This window comes from Camarhynchus parvulus, chromosome 6 (genome assembly GCF_901933205.1).
Source record: "Camarhynchus parvulus chromosome 6, STF_HiC, whole genome shotgun sequence".
Classification (NCBI taxonomy): Eukaryota; Metazoa; Chordata; class Aves; order Passeriformes; family Thraupidae; genus Camarhynchus; species Camarhynchus parvulus.
The window spans coordinates 23,742,097-23,756,726 of NC_044576.1; the positions used below are offsets into that span (position 1 = coordinate 23,742,097).

The 14,630-nt window shown below is 42.3% G+C and overlaps 1 protein-coding gene across 1 annotated transcript in view; it reads right to left on the bottom strand.

The window, feature by feature from the left end:
* The window catches only part of COL17A1 (collagen type XVII alpha 1 chain), a 37,133-nt gene extending 24,870 nt beyond the window's left edge, over positions 1–12,263 (bottom strand). Inside the window, exons 1-9 of the mRNA XM_030950659.1 lie at positions 12,011–12,263; positions 7,490–7,555; positions 6,773–6,817; positions 5,840–5,938; positions 3,828–3,965; positions 3,513–3,560; positions 2,620–2,655; positions 994–1,041; positions 526–669 (exon numbers count right to left, since the gene is read on the bottom strand). Coding sequence (XP_030806519.1) covers positions 526–669; positions 994–1,041; positions 2,620–2,655; positions 3,513–3,560; positions 3,828–3,965; positions 5,840–5,938; positions 6,773–6,817; positions 7,490–7,544 — 613 coding nt within the window. The 5' untranslated portion in view covers positions 7,545–7,555; positions 12,011–12,263. The remainder of the gene's footprint in view (positions 1–525; positions 670–993; positions 1,042–2,619; positions 2,656–3,512; positions 3,561–3,827; positions 3,966–5,839; positions 5,939–6,772; positions 6,818–7,489; positions 7,556–12,010) is intronic.
* Positions 12,264–14,630: the final 2,367 nt, after the last annotated feature.

Genomic DNA, 14,630 nt, shown 5'->3' on the forward strand with positions numbered 1-14,630 from the left:
GGGATGGGCCATCCACAACTTCTCTGGGCGGCCTGTGCCAGTGCCTCGCCACTCTCAAAGTAAAGAATTTCTTCCTAACATCTGATCAAAGCCTGCCCTATTTTAGTTTGAAGCCATTCCCCCTTGTCATCTCATACAGCTCCTGATGAGTTATTATGAAATGGAATGGCGAATAAATCACTCACTGAAATGCTGTCTACAGTCCTATCTCTCCGTCTCACTTGGAGATAAGAGATCAAATCGCTCTTAGACACATTTGCTTAGAGCTCTTATCTCTGCTAGAAATACCTCTGAACTGAAACTGGTGGCAGAAAGAATGGACTCATTTATTTGGAAATTAGACTAGTCACTAGAAAGATACCCAAGATGGCTCTTGTTATAGCAATACCTGGACAGTTTTTCAGCATTCTGACCCTTTTTCTGTACAGGAAAACCATGTATTCTTATCTGGATGTTCTTAACAACTGAGTACTTTTTATGGCAAATGCTGTTTGGAATGACTGCAACATTGCTAATGGCAAGTACCTGACTGAGAGCTCTCAGTGACCATCTTTGTCTCCACCATGGCCTTTTTCGGTATCGGGAGGGTACCGGATGATGACCGAGTAGGGCTGCAGCTGGCAGATCGACTTCCTTTCAGCAAACGTTTCACATCATCCAACTCCGTCCCTAGCAGGAAAAGCAAGTGTCCAAAGTCACCCAAAAGCCAGTGTTTCATTGATCTGTAATCTTGCTCTGGATCTAAATAATTCAGTGGAATTTAGCTGCATGTCTATGAAGTTGTTACTTTCTGGGGGGGCCACTTCATGACAAAGCTCTAGAGGATGTTTCTGGGACTAAGTACCATTTTACATATTTGCAAGAGCACCACCTAACCCACAGCATACTTCCTCGTCCAGAAAGGGGACTCAAATTAATGTTTTTAACAGGAAAAGACATAACCCTAGCAGCAACACCCTCTACCTTATCCCTAATACCCCTGGAACAACTTACATCTGCCAGAGGGAGATGCACTCTGCAGTCGGACTCGTATTTCACTCTCTGGGAAGATAAAAAGTTGATCATGAATATGGAGAGAGATTCATTTGTGCCCTGGGCTGGGAATGAAACCTTAGGCTGAAGTGAATTCCTTCCTTCTTGCTGTCTGTGTTCCACCTTGCTGTCTGACTGCCTAATCTGAGCAGTACTCATGGCCCATGCAAATTGGTAGCAAATGGGCTCGGGTGACTTTTTATTTTGGGGTCACATTTTGTTGCTTTAAATTCCAGGGAATTATATTTCACTCAATAATGCTGCTACTGTCAGATATACAGAAGGCCTAACTATGCAGTCCTCAATCACACTGATGTTTCCACTCATCACAAATATTATTTTTATTTTCCCTCTGAACAAAAAAATTAGCAAGCCAAAAGAAGTTTACTAAATACACAAATTCCCTTCTACTTCTTGGGTACAACTGACATCTCTACAGTGGGCTGTATGATTCAGTGTCTTGCTACTTACTGACTTCTCTTTCGGCTCACTGAATGTAACCAGCCTAGTTTTCAGCCAACATTCTCAACAGGTACCCAATGCTATTGCCTTACTTTTACTGGACCTTTACTGTCCAGCACAAGAAGCTACACAGATAATGTGATTTGGCTGGGGTAGGCCTTTAAACTTGCCTCCCACAAGCAAAGTGGTCAGCCAGAACATGTGATACATGCTCTTCATTATGAAATCTGACAGTGCATGCACTAGGAAAGAAATACTGTCTTGGCATTCATGTGGAGATGATGATGGATTGGAATTATTTTCTGAAGTAATATGAGAAGCTGGACCTGATTCTCTGGTGTCTACTTTATTATGCATGGCCTAGTTCTGCTGGGAGTTCAGGTATGTAGTGTGCTAGAGGAGACTGTGATGATCTGAGGCAGAATAATTGGGAATGTGACACTCTCCAGGAGGACTGTGCAAGACCATGCTGTGATTTATACCCACTGCTAAAATTAACTTGAATAAAGTGACATTATAGTTTCCTTTTCAAGCAACTGGAAACGGATACTACATTCTTGAGACCAAGATAATCCTTCTTTCCCCAACACTGTTAATAAATTATTAGAAGAGCTGAATGATTTAAACAATGCAGAGCTTTACAGTGAGCTGGCTACAGACCACAGTAAGTCTGCAATTTCCTCACCATCTCTTTACTATCAGCATGAGATTATTTCAGGGTATGGCTTTATGGTTTGCAAGACAGATCACAGTAGGAGAAGCATGAATACAATTACTGTAAATATGTCAGAGGCTGGTCCCAGAGCATGGATGGACTAAGGTTATGGTAGTGAACAGACAAGATGAAGACCATGTTTTCAGACATTCAGGTTTCCAAGAATATCTTCCTTTCTGACACAGTCTGAACTACCATGATGTTCACTAAGGTCAATTTTTACACCAAGCTTGTTTAAACAACTGCTTACAGATTCATGGTTCGCATCTGAAGTGGTGCAGATCCATGTACCTCATCTGACTGCTCTACACTTACACTGGTGGATTGCAGCTAAAGAATAGGTCTATTTAACACACCTGAATTATGCTGAACTGAAAAAAGGAGGCTTCTCAAAGAACAGCATCACTCACCTCGACTTTGGCTTCTCCCTCTTGTAGAGGCAGATGCTGTGAACAGTAATGAGAGAAAAGCTGTATTAGTCTTTACTGCCTGTGACACCTCTGAAAATCAGCACACTGACCTTGCTCAGTGTGCCCCCTTTAGACCATAAGGTATTTTAAAGAGTCAGCAGCCCCTTTAGTCTTTCTGGACCAGATGCTGTTTCTTTTTATACAGAGAAATGTTGTTTGTAGATGGTGATGTCACATTTCAAATGGCAAAAAGGAAGTTAAGAGGCCTGTTGACCCTACTGACCAGTGCTGGATATTGTGAAACCCTGCCTCCTCTATGAGCCAAAAGGTGACCTGATCATAATGTTTCACTACCTTCACTGAGTAAACTCAGCAGCTCAGAGTTTGGACAGGGCAAGACAATACCTGCTGACAATGTTTAGTGTAAATATATCACTTGATAGCCACTTCATTTTTCCATAGGTACTTGATGAACTCTAGAAATGAACTACTGGAAAAGTATATCCAGCAATGACTCAAAATCCTAAGAGTCTGGACTTTCTTGCTTGCAGCTGTCCTCTGAGCTACTCTGGAAGGGTGAAGGGAATGCTATGAAGTATCCCATGTCTGTCTTCTCCTGTCCCTTTCCCACATCATACAGGGAGCATCAAAAAAGCAGCTGAGAGTAGCAGATACACAGAATCCACCCTCTGTTTGAATATGATCAGCTAGAGACCTGACTTTCAGCTGTTAATGTAAATCCCAAATAACTCCTCGGAAGGAGCTGCATGACGGCCCAATACAGAGGTAGCATAGGTAGAGCAGGACACAGAAATGTGCAAAAAGCCCTTATGGTCATCAACTCACATGACCTTGCCATAACGTTCAGAGGAGCAGCTCTAAAAAGGACGTACCAAAATCTTTTCTGGGAAACTCTGGAGAAGAGTTGGCACTGGAGCTCCCTGCAAAGAACAGAAAGATGTTCATTATTAGTTTGTACAAGATCATTAAAAGCTTTCAAAAAATGTCTTCCTGGCAACTATTTAATCTCAGTGGGCAGAAAACATTTCCATTAAAAAAAAGAGCTATTCAGGTTTCACATGAAAGAGCTGCTAATGTCTTTCAACAAGTACATGCCACAACGCCTTTTAAGAATGAGCATTACTCTTAGGATAAATAGGACTTAATCATTAAATTATGTCCCTGATGGTTGGCATGCTCTGTGATACCTTCATATGTTGCATGGCGGTTGACATAGGTTTTTCTTTCAAATGTTGAGCCAGGTGATTTGGTGAGAGTAGAGCTGGGAGACTGAGCTTGTCTGTAGCTGGAGGATGATGATGTTGAATTCAATCTACCACTTCCACCTATGGCCAAAACAAAACATCCTCAGTAAATGGAAGATAAGTCCTGGCAGTACACTCTGGATGCCCTGGGTGCTTTATGTTACTATGTTCTGAGCTGGACAAATTTGCACTGGTGTTTCACAAGAAGAGATGGACAAGAACAATATCAGGGTGTAACTCTGGTTGTCCTCAGCATTCAGGGCAGAGAGGAGTATTGGTTATCACTGTGTATAATTGTGTATTTATTTCAAAACAAATCCTGTCAATGATTTGTATGAAACCAGGTTCTGGCCTAGGGTAATAGAGAACCATCTCCCCTGAGCAGGAACAAATTTAGCTCTGGATGATGCTGAGTTTTGGTTAGGATATAGATTCATTTGTTAACTCAAGTGTTACATGACATAGGCTACAAAAACTGGGAGATTGTTAAAACCAAATTCAAAGTGCTGAAGGATGCACCAAGATTATGAGATAATGGAAAGCAGAGACGAGTCCCATAAAGCAGCTATCCACACTCCCACTTAGTCCCTTTTCTGGAGAAGTGATTGAGGTGTGTCAGGCCCAAGACAGTCTGGACGTTATTAGTAGCTGTTATATGTAGACAGAAGAAACAATTTCCCTCCTAATTCACATCAGGGTTGTGGAGAAAGAACTAAGGCAAGCCATAATTCCTGTGTTCATACTCTTGCACAAAATCTAATGCTGGAGTATGATCAGGCTGCAGCACAAAGGGATTGTTTACCCATCCCTACAAAAAGTGTCCTTTTGATCTCAACAGTATTTTCATGCCAACTTTCCCTCTATAAGGACCTGTTTTGTTCTGTAACTTTTCCGTTTAATTCAGCACAAAGAACTACTGTGCCAAGTAGGCCTCTGTTAGAAGCATTCTGCAAGAAAATGGGGAAGAAGAGACTGCAGAATGCTCTCTGAAACTTCAAGAGCTCAGTATCTCTGAAGTTCAGGTTATTTTCTCTTTTTCCACATACTGAAAAAAAGAAGATGGTAATCCTGCACGGTCCTCTGAGTTTGCAGGACTGGATTCAGTTCTCACACTGATGCCAGTCCAGACAATTAGACTAACATCTGCAGTGGAGTTACTTCACTTGTGCCCTGAGACAAAGTGATTCCACACTCTGCCCTTGAACTGGCAGGCAGGTGTCTGTCAGATCTCTTTGACACGGCTAACTCTCCCCTTGAGCTTCCAAAGTGCACTTCACTCCCTTTGGTTTGTCAGCTCCCTTGGAGCACAGAGAATGTTTTCCATAAGGAGAGTTGTACAGTCAGCCCCTCTGGGGACAGAGAAGTGTGCCATGTACCTGGCTAGGAATCTTAGTCTTTAGAAGCCTTTGCTATGACAATCTAACAGCTGTGCAAAGAATGCTGTTAAAGAAATGGTTTTACAGAGCAGGCAGTACACGATGATTTAGCACATCCAGAAAATCTGGCAGTGTTCAAAGTGCTAAAGCCATGGGCACACAAACATTTTTAGGAATTTCTTTAATAATATTCTATCCTCAGCAAGATCAACAAAAAGATTAATCAAAACTGTCTTTAGAACAAAAATTGTCAGAAAGACTGTGATTTGGAAAAACTGAAAGAAGGGAAATTCAGTTTCTGAATGACTTCTTAAAAACAGTAGGAATGACATTTTTTGTTGTTCTCCTGAAATTAAGTTTTCCCTGTGGAAATGGGATTTTGCCATTTACTCGCCCATTCTTAAACCCAGTTTTAGGGAAGGAATATCTTTGCTTTATGTATGCATTTGGCACTTCTACTTTCATATCTCCTGTTTTCTTTACCCCTGGCTCACCCTACTTCCCTGCCTTGAATCTCCTCAGCCCATTTCTGCTGCCTTTGCTCTCTGTTTCCTACTGGGCAATGCTTTCCTTCCTTACTTGAGGTCACATAGCTGCTTCCATGGGTGTACGACCGCTTTTCCACGCCACTCCCTCCAGTATGGGAGGATGTTTTGAGCCCACTGCTGCTCCCTCCTTCTGAAAGAGGTGAGAACAAAATGAGACATGCTCTCCAGGCAGGAGATAGGAAGAGCAAGAACACTGCAAGAGAAGGCAAGAGGGACCCAAAGTTGTCCACACACTCAATTACAAGTACAGCTTCATATCTGGTGGGAGACCAGAGGTACAGGGGAGTGTCTTGGCAGAGCAGACAAGCATTCACACCCCACAGCCAGCAGGTTCGTAGTCAAGTTTTGCTTCATACACAGACTGAAGGATATTCCTGTTAACCCTCATCATAAATGAGATGATAATGCAATTCCTTGCCAACTCAGCTGCAGGAAACTAATTAAGGATATGGTGGGATAAAGAGTGTGGAGGATTCTTCCCTCTTTGGAGCTTGTACTTCTCTGCAGAGGTAGAAATGTCCTGTGACCTTTGATATTACTGAAAAGATTCACTCGCTGTTGCCGATTGGGTAAGATGACAGGGAACTAATGCACTGCAGCCCCAGCAGTGGAACCTGCAGACTCATCACTTTTGGTCCTTGCTCCCAACAGACAATCACTATTGGACACTCTATATCTGGACTTAAATCTTTGCAGAGTCTGGTCTTCTAGCCTTAGTAGACAATGTGGTTTTGTTTCTGACAATAACCAGACAGGTCCTCAAATACTACTCCTCTCCAGTAACAAGTGTTTTGGGAGAAAGGCATTTCTGAAAATTGCATTCCTTTGGGTGCAGATCTTTATGCACTGAGATCTGCTTCAACCAGGGATTTATGGAAATAATGGAAATAATGCAGACAAGTAAATAGCATGGAGAAGCACAGAACACCAAGCAGAAGCAATGCAATGACTGAGAATTACTTACTGGGTGGCAAGGATGTCAGTCTTGTGGTTACAGTCTCTGTAATAACTGAGGGAAGAAAAGGTGTAGAATTAATGGCATGTTAATATAGCCAAACTGGATCAATGTTCTACCTATTCTCCATGCAAAAGCATGACTTGTTCAAAGAAGATTGACTCATTTAAATAAAAGTCCCTTAAGACAACACTGCCTAGGGCTGTAGCTGTAGGCTCATTATCACACAATGCTGTGTTTCTTTGCTGGTCTTTCTAGCTCTGAATAAGAACATTACTGCCATGAAAGATTATTTTCTGTACGAGATCCCTGTAAAATTTCTGGGCACCTCTGAACCACAGCCATTGCTGTAACAGCAAAGCCCATACTTGTTAATTCTCATAAGGTCAGTAGAAAATTAACCAGTTTTACACAAAGCCACCTGACAATTTCTAGGCCACCCAGGGCATTGATACTAGAAGAAGGAGCAGCATCCCAATGTCTGCACTACTGGTTAGAAATGCTACCACAGGGCAATCATCTGGTTAAACAATCAGGTCATGATACACATCTCTAAATGTCTGATCTTGGCCCATTCTGTTCCTTATTCTGACTTCAACACAGACTCCAGGGCCAGAAGCAGAATTTAGTTCTGGACCTCTGGTCAGCATTTAATCCCTTACAGAAATGGCCATTCACTTCTGGGATTTTTGGGTGTGATATAAAAATTAAAAATTTCCTCCTTACGTCTTTCAGTAACTTCTGATCCATCTTGCCTCGTTTTCTTTGTTACAGAATCCATATCATTGCCACCTGCAAGGAAAACAGAGGGACTGCACTCAGAGCTCTGTGAAGAGTAAGAAATGACAACAGCTCCCCACAAATCCCACCACTTTGCTCACTTTGGATGGGGACTAGACTGCCTGGAAGATGTCTGTGCCAGTGAGTTTACAGAGCCCTTCCAGAGCCATGTGATTACTACAGATGGACTGCCACCTACAACACTGGATGCTGCACAAGGCAGCAGAGCTGAAACACCAGGAAGGGCTGTAAAGCCAACAGGTGAGATAGAGGCACTTGAAGCAAATCCACTCAGTGATGGAGGTTAGACCTGGATTTATAACCAGCCTACACTATATTACGGTCTCCAGCTGCGCCCTTATAAAGGTTTGATGAAAACCAGTGGATCAAAACACTACTCCCACACATCTGTTCTGGGCAAGACTCAACAGTGCAGGATTAACTGAGCAGGCAAAGCTGCAGGAGTAAGCTCCCTGCACCCTGCCAGTACTGCCAGAAAAACCTCAGCAGGTATACTGCTGCTCTGCTAACAGTAATAGTGCATTAATAGTGCAGTAGTAGTGCAAAGCAGAAAAAACACCAGAGGTACTTTTGAACTAGCTATTTTTGACAGCAAGACATTTAAAGTAGGAAGTTCTTTACCTTGTTTTACAGGTAGTGCAGCAACAGTTTGGAGACCCTGTCTGTGGCTTTGGAATCTAATCTACTTTAATGCCAGCTCAGGTCAGTCTACACAGTGCTGGAATTGATGCTGTGAATGCTGTGTGCATTCTTTTTCATTACTTGGACCACTCTCTAGTCAAAATTATAATCTCTTCCCTAGGTATGACTGTCTGCCAAGGCAGGAATACCACAAAAAACATGACTGTGAAAAAGAGACATCATCTAGAAGAGAAAACATTTCTGTCAGAAGGAATCACACAATTGCTCACTCCTAGTCTTACTAAGATAACATCTCATCTTGTGCAGCCACAAACAATGAGAAGGAAGAGGTTTCAATTTACACACAAGCTCACCATAGGCCAAAACTTATCACTGGATTTGAAGTCTCTTCCTTTAAACTGAAGGCCCAGCTGTACCAAAACCAACACATTTTAGAGGTTGTGTCTAAAAAAAACTTTGGGCAAAATCCCTTCCAAGTTTTAAAGCCCAGCTTTAAACCCAAGACCATGATGCAGAACCCAAGACCATGTCCCCTAGTTCTGTTAAATTTGAGTTTGATCTTCATGATTCCTTTTACTCTTCTGTAAACTGCAGCCCTCTTGATGTTACACTTGTATTGCCCAGGCATACACACTGACACAAGGCAAGATGCAGCAGAGAATCTGCAGGAATATCCAACATTCAGCTTAATTCTGTCCTTAACCAGCTCCTGCTATTCCCAGAGCTGCACAGGAACAATTTGAGTGGAGAAGGCACAGTGCCAGGCAAGCCACTTCAGCCCCCCATGAGAGACTCATCTGCACCTTGCAGAGAACACCACAGTGCCCACAGCCCTCACTCTGCACTGCTGACCCTGAACTTGTCTAACAGCTCTGTAAGTGGAGCACCTGAGGCCACATCCAAGTCCTTACACAACCTGGTGGCAGCAGGATGCTGTTCAACCCTTACAATGCTTAACAATGCTTACAATCCCTAACATTAGGGATTTCCAAGGGATTTTCAGGGTGTTGATCCCAACACACATTCAAGGCTTGAGCTACATGCATTAGGAGAGTTCCTCCTCCCGCAGGGTAACAGTCCCCTGCAACAGAAGGGTTTCTGGTCATTCACTCCAGGAAAAGGCATTATCTCTGCAACTCTTCCTTACTGCATCAACAGTGGAAGCATCTTTCAAGCTCTCTCCCTAAAACCAGATGCTGGAAGCTGCTGTCTAGATGTCAGCATTGTTGGCTTTATCAATGATTTTGGCTAGGAGCACAAATTGTATTTGGAAACTGCTTTCCTACGGCTTTGTAGAACTCCACCTTCTCTCTGCTATTGGGAGGTGGTGCTGGTTATGGGTGCTGGAAGAGGCTAGAACCACCATGGAGTGAATGCATCTTCTGCATCTTCGCCCTTCCTTGAGAAAGGGAAATATCTTGCTGTGATATCAATTATGAAAAAAAAAAAAAAAAGTTAAAGTCCATCTTTGGAGTCATGCATGCCACAGTCCAGCCCCAGCATACAGCACCTTTGCATATGTGCTTGGCACATGGATGCCAGCAGACTGACTGTACTGCATTTCCATGACCTGCCAGGCCTGACTCATCTCCCAGGCTCCTATCTGCAGTCACAAAGGCATAGCTGTGGGCTATGTCTGTGGCACAGCAACAGCGCTGTTGAATCAGAGAAGTCACTTGCAGTCATCTTGGAGCAACAAGCAGCAACTTGTGAAGTGGGGTCACTCAAACAGTGCAGGAACGTAAGACAGCAACACTATGGCCCCTTCTACATAACCCAGGGGCTGTAGTGTGTTTGTGGTACCCACAGAAACCGAGAACTTGCAGCCATTATTGGCACTCAGAACCAGGAGAGGCGTGGCATTGCCACACTTGTGCAGGCTGCTTCTTCTCTGTACAGCATTGAAAGCAGGATACTAAAAACTGCCCAGCTCAGTTCTGTGCTTTCCACAAAAGCCTGACAATGCAGGCTAACTCTTGTATCCCCTGTTCCACTTCACTGCAGTGCAACACTGGCAAGGACACTAAAGCCGTTCTGAGACAGGACATTGAATCCCCTCTTATCATTTTAGAATCTAGGTATTGTATGCAATGGTAATAAAGTTTATTACTGATATCTTTCAAAGGGGAGTGGAAAGGTGTCCTTTGGTGGAAAAATAAAAGCAAGCATATTTCAGATACTTTGATCCCTCCAAAATGATCTCCCAGTTTTCATCTCACAATGCCGTTGTACTCACAGCACAACCTTTTAGCTCTCTGCTCTCTCCAGAGGCTCCTGCTGTGAGACATTCCATTAGGAGAAAGAGGCACCTGCAGGTGCTGAGATTAATAATATTTAATGTCAGCAGAACCTTTTGATCATAAATACTCTGACACAGCAGATGTCTCCAAATGATACCACTGACTATGCCTCCCACCATATCACTTGTCTTTTAGGTGCCCCTTCCTCTTAACCAAACCTTTCAGCTGCCACTGGCCTGGAACTAAAAGAACTGGTTAAAAAATGACCCCTTATCTCTTCCGATCCCACATACTGGGAATCTGATCTTGTTCTGCTCTAAAAGCTGTTACTTTCATCAAGTCATTTTATCAAAACCAACACATTCAGAATTGAATAAACCAAATCATTCTTCCAAATCTGCTCATTTTCTAGGTTGAAATGATGCGAAAGACAGGGAAGCAGGTTAGATGCCCAGCCAAAGCTTGGACATGCTGTACGAACTAAATTTGCCCTGCCTGCAGCCTGTCCCAGCTTTTTTGACACCAATATGTGCTCACATCTCAGAGCACAAAAAACAGCACTACCCAGGCTTTACTCTGCTCTGCCAGACACCTTTCCTTCCAAAAATATGCTTTTGCCATCTCTACTTAACTGTGCTACTCAAAAAGAAATAGGCCATTCTGATCTGCACAAACTTCTTGGCTCTGGCACAGAAAAGGAGACAAACAATCTGGTATTAATGAAAGAAATGTTTGCAGAATTCGACAGATCTGCTGCCACCATTTCACACATGAAGCAACTAGTCATGGAAAAGTACCTTCTCTAAAGTCACTCAAGTCAGTCTAAAGACAGGAAAAGGTAAATCTATCTATTTATGCCACTATGGTCAAACTGCTGGACTTGCTCTAGAAAGGATTCAAACTGATTCTCAAATCACACTCTTCTGACTTACTGTGACCAAAACACCTCATAATCTTTTATGACAAAAATACAGCACAAAATACACGATCAATGAGTCACTGCTGATAACAAACTCACTTCTTTGAGCCAAAGCAGTTTGTCCATGGCAACACAAACTTTCACTCAGAAGCAGTTCTAGGCATTCTCACGACTAGAGATTTATTCCTTAATATTACACCCTGCATCCAACATCTGAAGCTCCAATTTACAATCATTACTCCTCCAGCATATTCCAGCTCTACTCACTTTTAAAAACAGCCAACAGATGATCTGCATTTCACCATGCTGGTACCCTTATGTAACAGAGAAATTCAGCTAAACTTTATCGATTTTGCGGTCGTTTCACAAAACACATTAACAATGTACCCATAACTTGGCTTCATATTTCATTTCTCCCAGCAGGTAAACTCCTTTCACTGGACACTCACTTCAAATGAGTAGTATTCACTGACAAACAGAAACCCACAATGATCCAGCCCTTAAGCAAACTTGTTTTTATATTGTATTCCCCATAGAAAAATGTAACACCTGCTTTATCCTGCCTGAAAAGTAAGCCTTGTTCTTAAAGGAATCTGGAAGACAGAAAATAAAGGATACCTTTTTCTGCCTAGTAATATAACTTACCTGGAGTGCTTTGGTTACTGAAATGAAAATCTTTTTTTTCTCCTCAACTGCTTCCTTTCTACCAAAAATTTGCCACCTGCACTTTATATCATGTCCTTCCAAAGGTGTGTGGAACCTGAGCGATCATCCAAAAATGTTCACCTCTTCTTTATTTCTCCTGTTTTATTCTCGCCCTTCTTTTGCTTTTCTATTCCCGTGCTCTTATACAAGTCCCAACAAAGGCGTGTCGTGGTTTCCTGCCTCACCCTAACCTTCAAATTATCTGACACTCGCTGAAAAAAAGATCTGCCTCCAGGAATCAAACTTTATTGAAAGTAAAAATGCTCCTTCCTATTCGCTCAGGTAGATTAACTATTAAGATCCCAAAGGTATAAAGACTTATGCCAGGGAATGTAGACACATATAGCAGTACTTTCTGATACATGATCTGAGATCTGTTTGGGAATTTTCTTGCAGGAAATTACATAGCACTAGCTGATGCCACTGCATCTTAAACAGATTTTACTGCTTGCAAATACAACAGGCTGAACTACCAGCTATAACAAACTGGCTGAAAACAACTTAAGTCAGGGATCTGAAGTGTTAACAGAGATATTTATCTCTGTTCAGAAGAAGCAATATTAATAAATAAAAATACACCAAATTAAGTAAGAAACAAAATTTCTTCCATGAATACTACCTGCAAACTTCTCACTGCATAGGAACTGAAGCAGAAGGGCAGCGATGGTGGGTTAAAGCAAGCCTCCATCCAGCTCAGGGCCCTGTTTTCTTACCACAGCTCATTGTAACAGCTCTGGGAACACCAGCTGACCAGGACAAGCATATGCAGATTTTTTCCTGACAGCACTGCAGTCATTCTTTGACAGATGGTTTTCCATTAGTTTGTTCAATTAGTTTTTGAATCTGTACATTTTATATGTACAGTGTCCTACAGCAAAGATTTTTATAGCTTAACTATACCTTGTGTAAATATTTTCCCTCCTACTGAACATAACAGTGCCATTCAGTGCCCCATGCTTTTTGTAAGACTCAGAATTCACCTTGGCTTTTCCCACCCTACAGATTTTGACAGATTTGTCCTGCTGAATAGGAAAGAAGTTAACACTTCATGGGGATTTTTGCCCAGACCTTTTGAGAGGGTGTAGCCTTGTACTGTTAAGATGGTACCCTATTCTTTTAAGTTCCATATTGGAAATTTTCAAAGGTGTGTAGGGACATGGCTGCTCTACACCACTGCACTCCACTCTAAAGTCTATGCCCTGTGTTTTTGATGAGGATCAGGATCTCTTCAGAATTATCAGTGAATCTAAATCCCAGACCTTGTATTTATATTTATCTTTAGTCAGGTATTTACGCAGCATAATTTCTTCCCTGCATGCAGGAAGCATCTATTACTGCGCTTTTGGAACACTAATCAAAGAACACTTAGTTATCTAAACAAGCTGCATGTGGTAATTAAGTCATTAAGAGGTGTAGAACTCAGCCTGAGACCTGGTCAAACTGCACTTGGTTTTAAGCCTTGACCAAATGGATAAAAGTGGCTTTAGCTTTCTGAACTTCATGCTCTTTGAGCATGACACAAAACTGTCCCTCTTGTCAACAACTGCACCTAAAACCTGCACCTCATTCACCTCATCTTACATTCACTTTCAGTCAATCCAGTGTGTGCTTCAGACACACATGTTGTTCAAGGAAAGACAGCGCAGAACGCACTGGGATATTCTAGCTCTGTAAAATCTATCAGTATGAGGGAGACTTACTGGAATAGCACACAGACTTCACTGGAGCAAGAGACAGGACCTCACATTTTCAGACAAAGTTCTCAGGATTGGAGAAATTTCCCTCATTACCTCCATCTACCCGGTCTTTTTTTATGTATAAACAAAATGAAGTCATCACAATTTTGATAAAATCAGAAAATTACAGTGTTTTCATCCCTGCAATGTTGTGACAAGGATCCTGGTTTCATGTTCATTAAGAACAAAATACTTAGGGAGCATTTCTTCATGACACATTTGGCCAATTTCTCACTGGAAAGTTAAAGGTGGAGGTAGGGTATAACACGAAGGTGATTTAAAAGGAAACTGAAAATAAATCACATCTTGAGAGCCTCTTGAGAACTGACCTCACATTTCACAGGACAATATAAGACAAGATGGAGTTGAGAGTGCTGCCAGCTGAAACACATTGATTAGTTCACTCAGGTCCCCACTGAGCAAGTGTCAACATCAATGACATAATTTAGAGGGGTCCTGAGCTGTTCACAGCTTTTACTGAAGTCAGTGATTGCCTCAGATATTCAGAGTCACTGTAAGCCAGGTGTCTAGTGGCAGAGTGCAAAGAATTACAGCAAACCCAGCTTCAGGTCATCAGCTGCCACTCCTGCACTAACAGTGGTGTGTGGACTGGTGGTTAGAGCAGAGGAGGCACTGTGAGCTCCTTCTGGAGTAACAATCACCATCATTCCATCCCCCATCTGTCCTGCTCAATTTTGATTGTAGAAGCCATAGAAGTCTGCTGAGGTAGAGACACATTCCTGTTGGGTGTACCTGGGAATGTTCTACCAGCTGCAGAGTTTGCTGTCTTTCCTGCTCCCAGCACAAGAAGAAGCTGCAGAGAC